General features: G+C 42.3%; 1 protein-coding gene across 5 annotated transcripts in view; it reads right to left on the bottom strand.

The window, feature by feature from the left end:
• The window catches only part of LOC112215435 (eukaryotic translation initiation factor 1A, X-chromosomal-like), a 36388-nt gene that overhangs the window by 20310 nt on the left and 1926 nt on the right, over positions 1–14152 (bottom strand). For 3 of the 5 annotated variants that reach the window (XM_042298889.1, XM_042298888.1, XM_042298890.1), the window contains exon 2: positions 1946–2029. In XM_042298889.1, coding sequence (XP_042154823.1) covers positions 1946–2029 — 84 coding nt within the window. Of the gene's footprint in view, positions 1–1945; positions 2030–4946; positions 5113–14152 lie in introns of those variants that run through there. The other 2 variants (XM_042298892.1, XM_042298891.1) reach the window with 2 other exon arrangements.

Genomic DNA, 14152 nt, shown 5'->3' with positions numbered 1-14152 from the left:
GGAACAACAACAAAGGACCTTGTGAAGATGCTGGAGGAAACAGGTACAAAAGTATCTTTATCCACAGTAAAACAAGTCCTATATCGACATAACCTGAAAGGCCACTCAGCAAGGAAGAAGCCACTGCTCCAAAACCGCCATATAAAAGCCAGACTACGGTTTGCATCTGCACATGGGGACAAAGATTGTACTTCTTGGAGAAATGTCCTCTGGTCTGATGAAACATAAATAGAACCGGTTGGCCATAATGACCATCGTTATATTTGGAGGAAAAAGGGGGAGGCGTGCAAGCCAAGGAACACCATCCCAACCGTGATGCACAGGGGTGGCAGCATCATGTTGTGGGGGTGCTTTGCTGCAGGAGGGACTGATGCACTTCACAAAAGAGATGGCTCATGAGGAAGGAAAATGATGTGGATATATTGAAGCAACATCTCAAGACAACAGTCAGGAAGTTAATGCTTGGTCACAAATGGGTCTTCCAAATGGACAATGACCCCAAGCATACTTCCAAAGTTGTGACAAAATGGCTTAAGGACAACAAAGTCAAGGTATTGGAGTGGCCATCACAAAGCCCTGACCTCAATCCCATAGAACATTTCTGGGCAGAACTGAAAAAGTTTTTGCGAGCAAGAAGGCCTACAAACCTGACTCTGTTACACCAGCTCTGTCAGGAGGAATGGGCCAAAATTCAACCAACTTATTGTGGGAAGCTTGTGGAAGGCTACCCAAAATGTTTGACCCAAGTTAAACAATGTAAAGGCAATGCTACCAAATACTAATTGAGTGAATGTAAACTTCTGACCCACTGGGAATGTGATGAAAGAAATAAAAGCTGAAATAAATCACTCTACTATTATTCTGACATTTCACATTCTTAAAATAAAGTGGTGATCCTAACTGACCTAAAACAGGGAATTTTTACTAGGATTAAATGTCAGGTATTGTGAAAAACTGAGTTTAAATGTATTTTCTAAGGCGTATGTAAGCTTCCGACTTCAACTATGTACTCTACAGCACAGGAGAGAGGGGTACACTGCTCCCACTGAATATATACATGCTGATCATTACGTTTGAATGCCAACACCTTTCAATGCAATAAGTCTGCTCTAAAACAGTGCTCTAGTTCTATCTGCAATCCAGAACCCTGGACAAAAGGGAGCTGCATATTCAATCTAAAACACTGTTAGGAGCAGTTTTTAATTTAATTTATCTGTTATTTTACCAGGTAAGTTGACTGAGAACACATTCTCATTTGCAACAACGACCTGGGGAATAGTTACAGGGGAGAGGAGGGGGATGAATGAGCCAATTGTAAACTGGGGATTATTAGGTGACCGTGATGGTTTGAGTGTCAGATTGGGAATTTAGCCAGGACACCGGGGTTAACACCCCTACTCTTACAATAAGTGCCATGGGATCTTTAATGACCTCAGAGAGTCAGGACACCCGTTCAACGTCCCATCCGAGAGACGGCACCCTACACAGGGAAGTGTCCCCAATCACTGCCCTGGGGCATTGGGATATTTTTTAGACCAGTGGAAAGAGTGCCTCCTACTGGTCCTCCAACACCACTTCCAGCAGCATCTGGTCTCCCATCCAAGGACTGACCAGGACCAACCCTGCTTAGCTTCAGAAGCAAGCCAGCAGTGGTATGCAGGGTGGTATGCTGCTGGCAAGTTAAGGTATTCTATACAGGGAAGAGACTGGCAGTTGTTATTTTACAACATTAAAAATTACTCTTATTTTAGAGCTGGTGTAGGTGCAGGCTTTTTCTTCAGCCAAAGCAGTAACACACCAACTAATCAACCAATCATGTCTTGAACAAAGACTTGGTTTGTTTAATCAGACATGTTACTGCTTTGCTGGAGCAAAAACCTGCACCTCACACAAGCCCTGGCAGAGACCCCTGCACTCCCCCATCACCCTCACTCCCTCCACTCACCCTGCCCATCATCTTTGAACACCAGCTCTCTCTTCTCTGACTCGTTCTCATTCTTTCCACGTCTACGATTCTTTCCTCCCTTACCTGGAGATAGGACAGAGAGAAAAAAATTCCATCAGACCACTTTTAGTAATTTAGCAGACACTCTCATCCAGACTGTATGAAGTGCTTTCAGAATATATTCACAGCCCTCAACTTCTTCCACATTTTGTTGTGTTACAGCTTGAAGGAAAAAAAAAAGTAAATTGAGATTGTGTCACTGGCCTACACACACACACACACACACGTCAAAGTGTGTGGGATCCTGTATTTTACATTATAGCCATTAGTATATATATGATTAAATATTATCTGATGTTGGTTGTGAGGTGTCTGCATTTGTGCACTGGAGCATCATTATGAGATTAAACAACTGCTTGCTACTTGCCTGTTTGTGTGTGACAAGAACTGAGTAACATGGTGTGACCTGCATGTTGCAAAACTGTAGATAACACCCCAGCCGATGCTTTGTCCTTGTGTTTGTATGTAACAATATTGAGCACATGATGTGACTTGCTGTATCTTACAAAGTTGTGATAGGGAGGGGTGGTCATCACGAGGTTTAACTGAGATGGAAAAATACTGAACAACACAATAGCAGGAACTGAGCAACTGTTCTAACTAGGCTGCGATACCAGAACAGTAAGGATCTATACATCAACGGAGGGAGGACTCCAAGAAGCGCCAAGAGGCAGGGACCCGCCTGAGCGCCTGCAATAGGCTGAGCAAGTTTAAACCACGCCCAGCCTCTACTGTGATAGACATAGTTCCAACCCGTCTGTTGGCATATCACAGTATAAAGAATACTGTTTACATACATCCTGTCAGTTCTCTGTTCTGCCCTGCGTGGCACTACAGTGAGCCCGTATATACGAAAGTTGCATTTGCCATTTATTACTTAGCTAATAAAAAATACATAGTATAAAATCGGTGACTCATTGTTATATTTATCCTGATACCAGATTCGAATTTACGCAACTCTAACATGTCTAGTAAACACCGTGCACTTCTCCTTTACCGTTTCAAAACATAACCTAGGTCTCACACCTGTTATTTACCCGAAGGTCATACAAACTTGGTATTAGTACATTGACTTAATACCTAATGTACCACAATCATACGGTTCGACTCTCTCAAACCTTCAAACATACATCAGTTCGAATCACTCAAACCTGCAAACATACATCAGTTCGAATCACTCAATTTAAATAATAAAAATGCGCATCCTCCCTTACTCTTATGCAATATAACCAGGTACTATAACCCTTATAAGGATCTATTAACCTTTCATTCAAACTTGATACCAGCTACAACTGAAATATCTAATGTACTACATATGCTTCAGCAACCATCCAATGTAACACAGGTCTTTTTAATTTGTTGGCCTGCAAATTCTATCTGTAGATCATTCACTCTGATACAGCGCGCACACTTATATCCCAGTAGTACTGCACTCACTCTAAATTTACCCAAAGTAAATATCCATTTATACTAGAAAAATTTCCTCATGCACACCAGTACACAGCATTCATTGTTACATTGCGATCCTGCTCACACACACACACTAGTGAATTCCTTTAACCAATCCGATTCACCGTCATTCAAACAACTGGGTACGCGTTACACCAACCGACCCATTTAGTACATTACATTTGTTGTTATACCATAAGAGCGATCGATCAGTTCAAAAATGCATTTACCACTATGTATTGCTCATGATCCTTTACCAATATAAATTAATAGAATTTGGTTACTTACATCAAACAGGTGTCTCACAAAACTAAATTTGGATAAAGCCAATGTGCCGAACTTTAGGTTTTCACAACAGGTGTCTGCTTACCTTTTTTAGTTGACCGGTCAGGATTTGAGAGACACCGTCCGACGACAGTACTGGCCAATCGGCTGGCACACCAATGTCCAGGGAAGTCCTTCACCAGATCACGTCAATTGGGGTCACCAATTGTTAGAGTTGCGTCAATTCGAATCTGGTATCAGGATAAATGTGACAATGAGTCACCGATTGTATACTATGTTTTTTTTATTAGCTAAGCAATAAGTGGTAAATGCAATTTTCGTATATACGGGCTCTCTGTCCCACCTCGCAGAGCAAACAGAGAACTGACTTGTTCTTGACAAAGATATTATAAATATACTCTGACAGAAAAAGTTCCTGCTTCCGAGCAGGCCTGTCAGAGTAGAGACTGGGCGTGGTTTAGACTCACCCAGCCTATCGTTGATTGTTGTCGTACGAGCTGGTACCAGCCCCCGGGCGCTCCAGTTGATAGATGTAACTGTTGCTGTGTGGAGTATCTATGTGCTCATTCCCTAGATTCCGTTATCACATATCTGGTTTCTGTTATTGTTAAGTTCTAACAAAAACGGTCTGTGGTTTGCTACACTATGTTCTGTATGTGTCCGTTTTTATGTTAATCTGTATTTTTCCATCATGAGAAAGGCCCATGGCCCTGAAACTGTTTACAATGTTTCAAGTCAGCTATGTTGCATAACACCTACATACATCCACACAAGCCAACAGCAGATAATATTCAATCACATATATGGTAACGGGCTATAGTGCATAACATGGAAACCTCATAGTCGGCTGGCCCTCGCTACATATTCGTCACCAGAACCACTGGCTCCAGGTCATCTGTAAGTCTATGCTTGGTAAAGCTCTGCCTTATCTCAGCTCACTGGTCACGATAACAACACCTACCTGTAGCACGCGCTCCAGCAGGTATATCTCACTGGTCATTGCAAAAATTGCTGAAGCTGGAGACTTATATTTCCTTCATTGACTTTGTGTTGCCAACTTAGTGACTTAGTCGCTGTATTTAGCAAGTATTCAGACCCCTCTAGCGACACATTTTCAAAAAAGTGATTAGCGACAAATCTAGTGACTTTTTCTGGTGTTATCGGAGACTTTTTTCGACTCTGACGTGAAAGCATGTATCGTTCTTACCCATCTCAACGAGCAGCGGGTGCTGGCGTGGGCCCCATCCCCATGCCAAAGCACTCGCAGCAGTCCCTTCCAGCTGCAGTCAGAGCATGAGATGTTCATCCCTCCGTGCCCAGACTGCAAATGAATCGGCTTGTTGGAAGCCGCCGCTGGCTGATCCCTCCCCTGGCTTAAAAAAATACAATTAACCTGAATTAGGGCCAGACTAGTTCCCATCATTTTCTCACATTGCCATTGAAAGTTTTTTCTATTGTCTCTTTTTGGTCCATTTAGATTGTTAATGTAGATTGAATTGAATTTGGTTAAAAATGTTAATGTTTTGCTGTGACTTGTTGTGGGCTCCTAAGTGGACCATAATGTTAAAAACCAAACCGAATTAAGAAAACTAAACTGAAAAACAAAAAAACACAATTAAAAATAAATTTAAAAACTAAGTTGCTATATACAGGGAGTACCAGCACCGAGTCGATGTGCCGAGTCGATGTGCCGAGTATGAGGTAATTGAGGTAGCTGTGGACTGTATATATACAGAAGCCACTCTTGCGTTGTCTTGGCTGTGTGCTTAGGGTCATTGTCCTGTTGGAAGGTGAACCGTCGCCCTAATCTGAAGTCCTGAGCACTCTGGAGCAGGTTCCCATCAAGGATCTCTATATACTTTGCTCCATTCATCTTTCACTTGATCCGGACTAGTCTCCCAGTCCCTGTTGCTGAAAAACATCCCCACAGCATAATGCCACTACCATGCTTCACTGTAGAGATGCTGCCAGGTTGCCTACAGATGTGACTCTTAACATTCAGGTCAAAGCATTCAATCTTGGTTTTATCAGACCAGATCATCTTTTTTCTCATGGTCTGAGAGTCCTTTAGGTGCCTTTTGGAAAACTCCAAGTGGGCCGTCATGTGCCTTTTACTGAGAAGAGGCTTCCGTCTGGCCACTCTACCATAAAGGCATGATTGGTGGAGTGCTGCAGAGATGGGAGAACCTTCCAGAAGGACAACCATCTCCACAGAGGAACTCTGGAGCTCTGTCAGAGTGACCATTGGGTTCTTGGTCACCTCCCTGACCAAGGCCCTTCTGTGTTCTTGGACCTTCAATGCTGTTCAGAAATGTTTAGGTACCCTTCCCCAGATCTGTGCCTCAACACAATCCTGTCCAATCAATTAAAATGTACCACAGGTGGATTCCAATCAAGGTAGAAACATCAAGGATGATCAATGGAGGCAAATGAGCTCAATTGAGTCTCATAGCAAGGTCTGAATATGAATGTTAATTTTATTTGCAATAAATTTGCAAATGTCTAAACCTAAACCAAATGTCTAATGTCTAAACCTGTTTTCGCTTCATTATGGGGTATTGTGTGTAGTATGCTGAGTATTTTTATTTATTTAATCCTTTTTAGATTAACAGTAATATAAAATGTGGGGGGAAAAGACAGTAGAAGCAGCGTATTTGGTGAGTAGGAAAGTGTGTGCGACTGTGTCGCATCAATGTGCGTGTATCTAGTGTGTGGGGTGTCAGTGTAAGTAGAGTCCAGTGTGAGTCCATAGGGTCAGTGCAAGAATGTTAGTGCAAAAAAAAAAAAATAGGTCAATGCAGGTAGTCTGGGAAGCTATTTGATTATCTATTTAGCAGTAGTTTTTAGAAGTCTTATGGCTTGGGGTTAGAAGCTGTTTAGGGTCCTGTTGGTTCCAGACTTGATGCATTGGTACCAGCTTGCAGTGCAGTAGCAGGGAGAACATTCTCTGGCTTGGGTGGCTAAAGTCTGACAATTTTTGGGGCATTCCTCTGACACCGCCTGTATAGAGGGAGCTCGAAAACAGTGATGGACTGGGCCATACGCACAACCCTCTTTAGCACCTTGCGGTAGGAAGCCAAGAAGTTGACATATCAAGCGGTGATGCAGCCAATAGAGATGCTCTCGATGGTGCATCCTTAGAACTTTGAGGACTGAGGGCCCATGACACATTTTTTCAGCCTCCTGAGGGGGAAGAGCTGTTGTCGTGCCCTCTTCACGACCATGACAGATCGTTAGTGAGGTGGACACCGAGGAACTTGAAGCTCTCAACACATTCCACGATCAGCTCTTACTGGTGTTGCCAGGTCTCTGACCTACTCCCTATAGGCGGTGTCATTGTCGTCAGTGATCAGGCCCACCACCATTGTGTTGTCAGCAAACTTAATGGTGTTGGAGTCACACGGACACACAGTTGATGGTGAACAGGGAGCACAGGAGAGGACTAAGCGCGCAACTCTGAGGTGCCCCCCGTGTTGAGGGTCTGCGTGGCAGATTTGTTGTTGGCTATGCTCACTACCTGTGGGCGGCCCATCAGGAAGTGCAAGATCCAGTTGCAGAGGGAGGTGTTCAATCCCAGGGACCCTCGCATAGTGATGAGCTTCGAGGGCACTATGCTGTTGAACGCTGAGCTGTGGTCAATGAACAGCATTCTCACGTAGGTGTTAATTTTGTCCAAGTGGGAAAGGGCAGTGTGGAGCGCAATAGAAATTGCATCTGTGGATCTTTTGGGGCAGTATGCAAATTGGAGTGGCTCCAGGGTGTCTGGGATGATGGTGTTGATGTGAGCCATGACCAGCCTTTCAAAGCATTTCAGGGCTACAGATGTGAGTGCTACGGGGCGGGGCGCTAGTCATTTAGACAGATTACCTTGGCGTTCTTGGCACAGGGACTATGGTGGTCTGCTTCAAACATGTAGGCATTACAGACTGGGTCAGGGAGAAGTCAGTTTAGACACCTCCTGGTAATCCATATGTCCCTATGGCCTTGTGAATGTTAACCTGTTTAACTTCTTATGGTATAGGGGACACTTGCGTCCCACTTGGTCAAAAGCCAGGGAAAATGCAGCGCGGCAAATTCAAATAAAATTCTATAAAAATCTAACTTTCATTAAATTACACATGTAAGATACTAAATTAAAGCTACACTCGTTATGAATCTAGCCAACATGTCAGATTTTAAAAAGGCTTTTCGGCGAAAGCATAAGAAGCTATTATCTGATGATAGCACAACAGTAAACAAAGAGTAGCATATTTCAACCCTGCAGGCGCTACACAAAACGCAGAAATAAAATATAAAACATGCCTTACCTTTGACGAGCTTCTTTTGTTGGCACTCCAATATGTCCCATAAACATCACAATTGGTCCTTAATAATCAATCAAATTGAAGACGCGTCCAGCTGTTTTCAATAGCGGATGAGAGGAAACGAACGCTACTTTTCAAGTCTCAACAGTGTTACCCATTTCCTAGATGGCCCGTACTTCTTCATTGCACAAAGGAATAACCTCAACCAAATTCCAAAGACCGGTGACATCCAGTGGAAGTGGTTGGAACTGAAAACAAGTGCCTAAGAAATATCGTTTCCCAATGAGAATTCACTGAACAGACAGACCTCAATTTTTTAAAATTCTGAACGGTTAGTCCTCGGGGTTTTGCCTCCTACATAAGTTCTGTTATACTCACAGACATGATTCAAACGGTTTTAGAAACTTCAGTGTTTTCTATCCAAATCTACTAATAATATGCATATCTTATATTCTTGGCATGAGTAGCAGGAAGTTGAAATTGGGCACACTATTTATCCAAAAGTGAAAATGCTGCCCCCTATACCTTAAGTTAAAGGGCTTACTCACATCAGCTACTGAGAGCTTGATCACACAGTAGTCCAGAACAGCTGGTGCTCTTACGCATGGTTCAGCGTTGCTTGCCTCGAAACGAGCATAGAAGGCATTTGGCTCGTCTGGTATGCTAGCGTCACTGGGCAGCTCGTGGCTGTGCTTCCCTTTGTTGTTTGTAATAGTTTGCAATCCCTGCCACATCCGACGAGCGTCGGCGCCAGTTTAGTAGGATTCGATCTTAGTCCTGTACTGACACTTTGCCCATTTGATTGTGTCGTCGCAGGGCATAGCAGGATTTCTTATAATCGTCGAGGTTAGTGTTCCACTTTGAGCAAAGTTCAGATGCCTTCTGGTTAGGATATGTACATACGGTCACTGTGGGAATGACGTCATTAATGCACTTATTAATAGGGGCATCAACCGTCATTGTAACCGCTCATCACGAAGTGGTAGGCCGTCACTGTAAATAACAATTTGTTCTTAACTGACTTGCCTATTTAAATAAAAAAGTTGAATAGTATTTTATTTGTTTAAACAATGAATGAAGCTGGTGACAAACTCCTCAATGCCATCGGATGAATCCCTAAACATATTCCTGTCTGTGTTAGCTAAACAGTCCTGTAGCATAGCATCCGCTTCATCAGACCACTTCTGAATTGAGTGCGTCACCGGTACTTCCTGTTTGAGTTTTTGCTTGTACGTAGGAATCAGGAAGATAAAGTTATGGTCTGATTTGCCAAATGGAGGGCGAGGGAGACCTTTGTATGAGTCTGTGTAATAGTGTTTAACATTATCTTTTAATTACTACCTCATCTCTGTTCCCCACACATACAGATAATTGTAAGGTCCCTTAGTCGAGAAGTGAATTTCAAACACAGATTCAACCACAAAGACCAGGGAGGTTTTCCACTACCTCGCAAAGAAGTGCACGTATTGGTAGATGGGTTTAAAAAAAAAAAGCAGACATGAAATATCCCTTTGAGCATGGAGAAGTTATTAATGACACTTTGGATGGTGTATCAATACACCCAGTCACTACAAATATACAGACGCCCCTCCTAAATCAGTTGTTGGAGAGGAAGGAAACTAGAGGTCGACTGATTAATCGGAATGGCCAATTTAATTAGGGCCGATTTCAAGTTTTCATAACAATCGGTAATCTGCATTTTTGGACACCAATCATGGCCGATTACATGGCACTCCACGAGGAGACTGCGTGGCAGGCTGACTACCTGTTATGCGAGTGCAGCAAGGAGCCAAGGTAAGGTGCTAGGTAGCATTAAACGTATCTTAGAAAAAAATCAATCTTAACATAATCACTAGTTAACTACACATGGTTGATGATATTACTAGTTTATCTAGCTTGTCCTGCGTTGCGTATAATCGATGTGGTGCCTGTTAATATATCATTGAATCATAGCCTACTTCGACAAACGGGTGATTTAACAAGCGCATTCGCAGAAAAAGCACTGTTGTTGCATCAATGTGAACCTAACCATAAACCTCAACGCCTTTCTTAAAATCAATACACAAGTATATATTTTTAAACCTGCATATTTAGTTAATATTGCCTGCTAACATGAATTTCTTTTAACTAGGGAAATTGTGTCACTTCTCTTGCATTCTGTGCAACAGAGTCAGGCTATATGCAGCAGTTTGGGCTGCCTGGCTTGTTGCGAACTGTGACGACCATTTCTTCCTAACAAACACAGCCAACTTCGCCAAACAGGGGATGATTTAACAAAAGCACATTTGTGAAAAAAACATAATGGTTGCACGAATGTACCTAACCATAAACATCAATGACTTTCTTAAAATAAAAAAAACAGAAGTATATATTTTTAAACCTGCATATTTAGTTAAAGAAATTCATGTTATCAAAGAATAAACATTTTGATTTCGAAATGATAGTTTCAGGATTTGACCATATTTATGACCTAAAGCTCGTATTTCTGTGTGTTATTATGTTATAATTAAGTCTATGATTTGATATTTGATAGAGCAGTCGGACTGAGCGGTGGTACGCAGCAGCAAGCTCGTAAGCATTCATTCAAATAGCACTTTCGTGCGTTTGCCAGCAGCTCTTCCCTGTGCTTCAAGCATTGAGTGGTTTATGACTTCAAGCCTATCAACTCCCGAGATTAGGCTGGTGTAACCTATGTGAAATGGCTAGCTAGATAGCGGGGTGCGCGCTAATAGCGTTTCAAACGTCACTCGCGCTGAGACTTGGAGTAGTTGTTCCCCTTGCTCTTCAAGGGCCGCTGCTTTTGTGGAGCGATGGGTAACGATGCTTCGAGGGTGGCTGTTGTCGATGTGTTCCTGGTTCGAGCCCAGGTAGGGGCGAGGAGAGGGACAGAAGCTATACTGTTACACTGGCAATACTGAAGTGCCTATAAGAACATCCAATAGTCAAAGGTTAATGAAATACAAATGGTATAGAGAAAGTCCTATATTTATAATAACCTCAACCTAAAACTTCTTACCTGGGAATGTTGAACTCACCTTAAAAGGAACCACCTGCTTTCATATGTTCTCATGTTCTGAGCAAGGAACTTAAACGTTAGCTTTTTATACATGGCACATATTGCACTTTCACTTTCTTCTCCAACACAGTGTTTTTGCATTAATTAAACCAAATGAACATGTTTCATTATTTATTTGAGGCTAAATTGATTTGATTGATGTATTATATTAAGTTAAAATAAAGGTGTTCATTCAGTATTGTTGTAAATTGTCATTATTACAAATAAATAAATAAAAATAAGTTGTCCGATTAATCGGTATCAGCGTTGAAAAATCATAAAGTTGAAAAATCATAAATCGGTCAACCTCTAAAGGAAACCGCTCAGGGATTTCACCATGCGGCCAATGGTGATTTTAAAACAGTTTGAGTTCAATGGCTGTGATAGGAGAAACTGAGGACAGATCAACAACATTGTAGTTATTCCACAATACTGTCTGTTTATTGAAAGAAATGTTCTTTCTATATGTGAAAATAACATGGTTCAGTCTGCTTTCCAACAGAGACTGGGAGACAAATTCACCTTTCAGCAGGACAATAACCTAAAACACAAGGCCAAATATACACTGGAGTTGCTTACCAAGACGACATTGAATGTTTCTAAGTGGCCTAGTTACAGTTTTGATTTAAAAATCGGCTTTAAAATCTATTGCAAGACTTGAAAATGGCTGTTTAGCAATGATCAATAACCAACTTGACAGAGCTTGAAGAATTTTAAGAAGAAAAATGTGCAAATATTGTACAATCCAGGTGTGCAAAGCTCAGAGACTAACCCAGAAAGTCATTCTTAAGGCTGTAACAATAAACTCAATAAATGTGCATTTCTAATAACATGTTGTTTTAACTTTGTAATTTTGGGGTATTGTGTGTAGTTGGTGAGAAAATAAGCAACATTTGATCAACTTTGAATTCAGGCTGTAACAACTAAATGTGGAATAAGTCAAGAGGTATGAATACTTTCTGAAGGTCCTGGAAGTGTATTTAACTACAGTAGCTATGTAAGGTAAAGGTATTGAGTTTCCCCTTGACCTGTGATTATTGAGCCCAATAGCTAGCTAACCTAAATAAACTCAGCAAAAAAAGAAATGTCCCCGTTTCAGGACCCGGTCTTTCAAAGATAATTCAAGTAACTTCACAGATCTTCATTGTAAAGGGTTTAAACACGGTTTCCCATGCTTGTTCATTGAACAATAAATAAATAATGAACATGCACCTGTGGAACGGTCGTTAAGACACTAACAGCTTACAATTAAAGGTCACAGTTATAAAAATATAGAGCACAAAAGAGGCCTTTCTAATGACTCTGAAAAACACCAAAATAAAGATGCCCAGGGTCCCTGCTCATCTGAGTGAATGTGCCTTAGGCATGCTGTAAGGAGGTATGAGGACTGCAGATGTGGCCAGGGCAATAAATTGCAATGTCTGTACAGTCAGACACCGAAAACAGCACTACAGTGAGACAGGACGGACAGCTGATCGTCCTCGCAGTGACAGACCATGTGTAACAACACCTGCACAGGATATGTACATCTGAACATTACACCTACGGGACAGGTACAGGATGGCAACAACAACTGCCCGAGTTACACCAGGAACGCACAATCCCTCCATCAGTGCTCACACTGTCCGCAATAAACTGAGGCTGGACTGAGGGCGTGTAGGCCTGTTGTAAGGCAAGTCCTCACCAGACATCACTGGCAACAACGTCGCATATAGGCACAAACCCACCGTCGCTGGACTAGACAGGACTGGCAAAAAGTGCTCTTCACTGACGAGTCGCGGTTTTGTCTCACCATGGGTGATGGTCAGATTCACGTTTATCGTCGAAGGAATGAGCGTTACACCGAGGCCTGTACTCTGGAGCGGGATCGATTTGGAGGTGGAGGATCTGTATGGTCTGGGGCGGTGTGTCACAGAATCATTGGACTGAGTTTGTTGTCATTGCAGGCAATCTCAACGCTGTGCATTACTGGGAAGACATCCTCCTCCCTCATGTGGTACCCTTCTTGCAAGCTCATCCTGACATGACCCTCCAGCATGACATTGCCACCAGCCATACTGCTCGTTCTGTGCGTGATTTCCTGCAAGACAGGAATGTCAGTGTTCTGCCATGCCCAGCGAAGAGCCCGGATCTCAATCCCATTGAGCATGTCTGGGACCTGTTGGGATTGGAGGGTGAGGGCTATGGCCATTCCCCCCCAGAAATGTCCGGGAACTTGCAGGTGCCTTGGTGGAAGAGTGGGGTAACATCTCACAGCAAGAACTGGCAAATCTGGTGCAGTCCATGAGGAGGAGATGCACTGCTGTACTTAATGCAGCTGGTGGCCACACCAGATACTGACTGTTACTTTTGATTTTGAACCACTCTTTGTTCAGGGACACATTATTCCATTTCTCTTAGTCACATGTCTGTGGAACTTGTTCAGTTTGTCTCAGTTGTTGAATCTTGTTATGTTCATACAAATACAGTGCCTTGCGAAAGTATTCGGCCCCCTTGAACTTTGCGACCTTTTGCCACATTTCAGGCTTCAAACATAAAGATATAAAACTATTTTTTTGTGAAGAATCAACAACAAGTGGGACACAATCATGAAGTGGAACGACATTTATTGGATATTTCAAACTTTTTTAACAAATCAAAAACTGAAAAATTGGGCGTGCAAAATTATTCAGCCCCCTTAAGTTAATACTTTGTAGCGCCACCTTTTGCTGCGATTACAGCTGTAAGTCGCTTGGGGTATGTCTCTATCAGTTTTGCACATTGAGAGACTGAATTTTTTCCCATTCCTCCTTGCAAAACAGCTCGAGCTCAGTGAGGTTGGATGGAGAGCATTTGTGAACAGCAGTTTTCAGTTCTTTCCACAGATTCTCGATTGGATTCAAGTCTGGACTTTGACATGGCCATTCTAACACCTGGATATGTTTATTTTTTAACCATTCCATTGTAGATTTTGCTTTATGTTTTGGATCATTGTCTTGTTGGAAGACAAATCTCCATCCCAGTCTCAGGTCTTTGCAGACTCCATCAGGTTTTCTTCCAGAATGGTCCTGTATT

The sequence above is a fragment of the Oncorhynchus tshawytscha genome, linkage group LG16 (assembly GCF_018296145.1).
Source record: "Oncorhynchus tshawytscha isolate Ot180627B linkage group LG16, Otsh_v2.0, whole genome shotgun sequence".
NCBI classification, from domain to species: Eukaryota; Metazoa; Chordata; class Actinopteri; order Salmoniformes; family Salmonidae; genus Oncorhynchus; species Oncorhynchus tshawytscha.
Note: the sequence above shows the minus strand (reverse complement) of the source record. Positions and strands in the feature narration are given on the sequence as shown.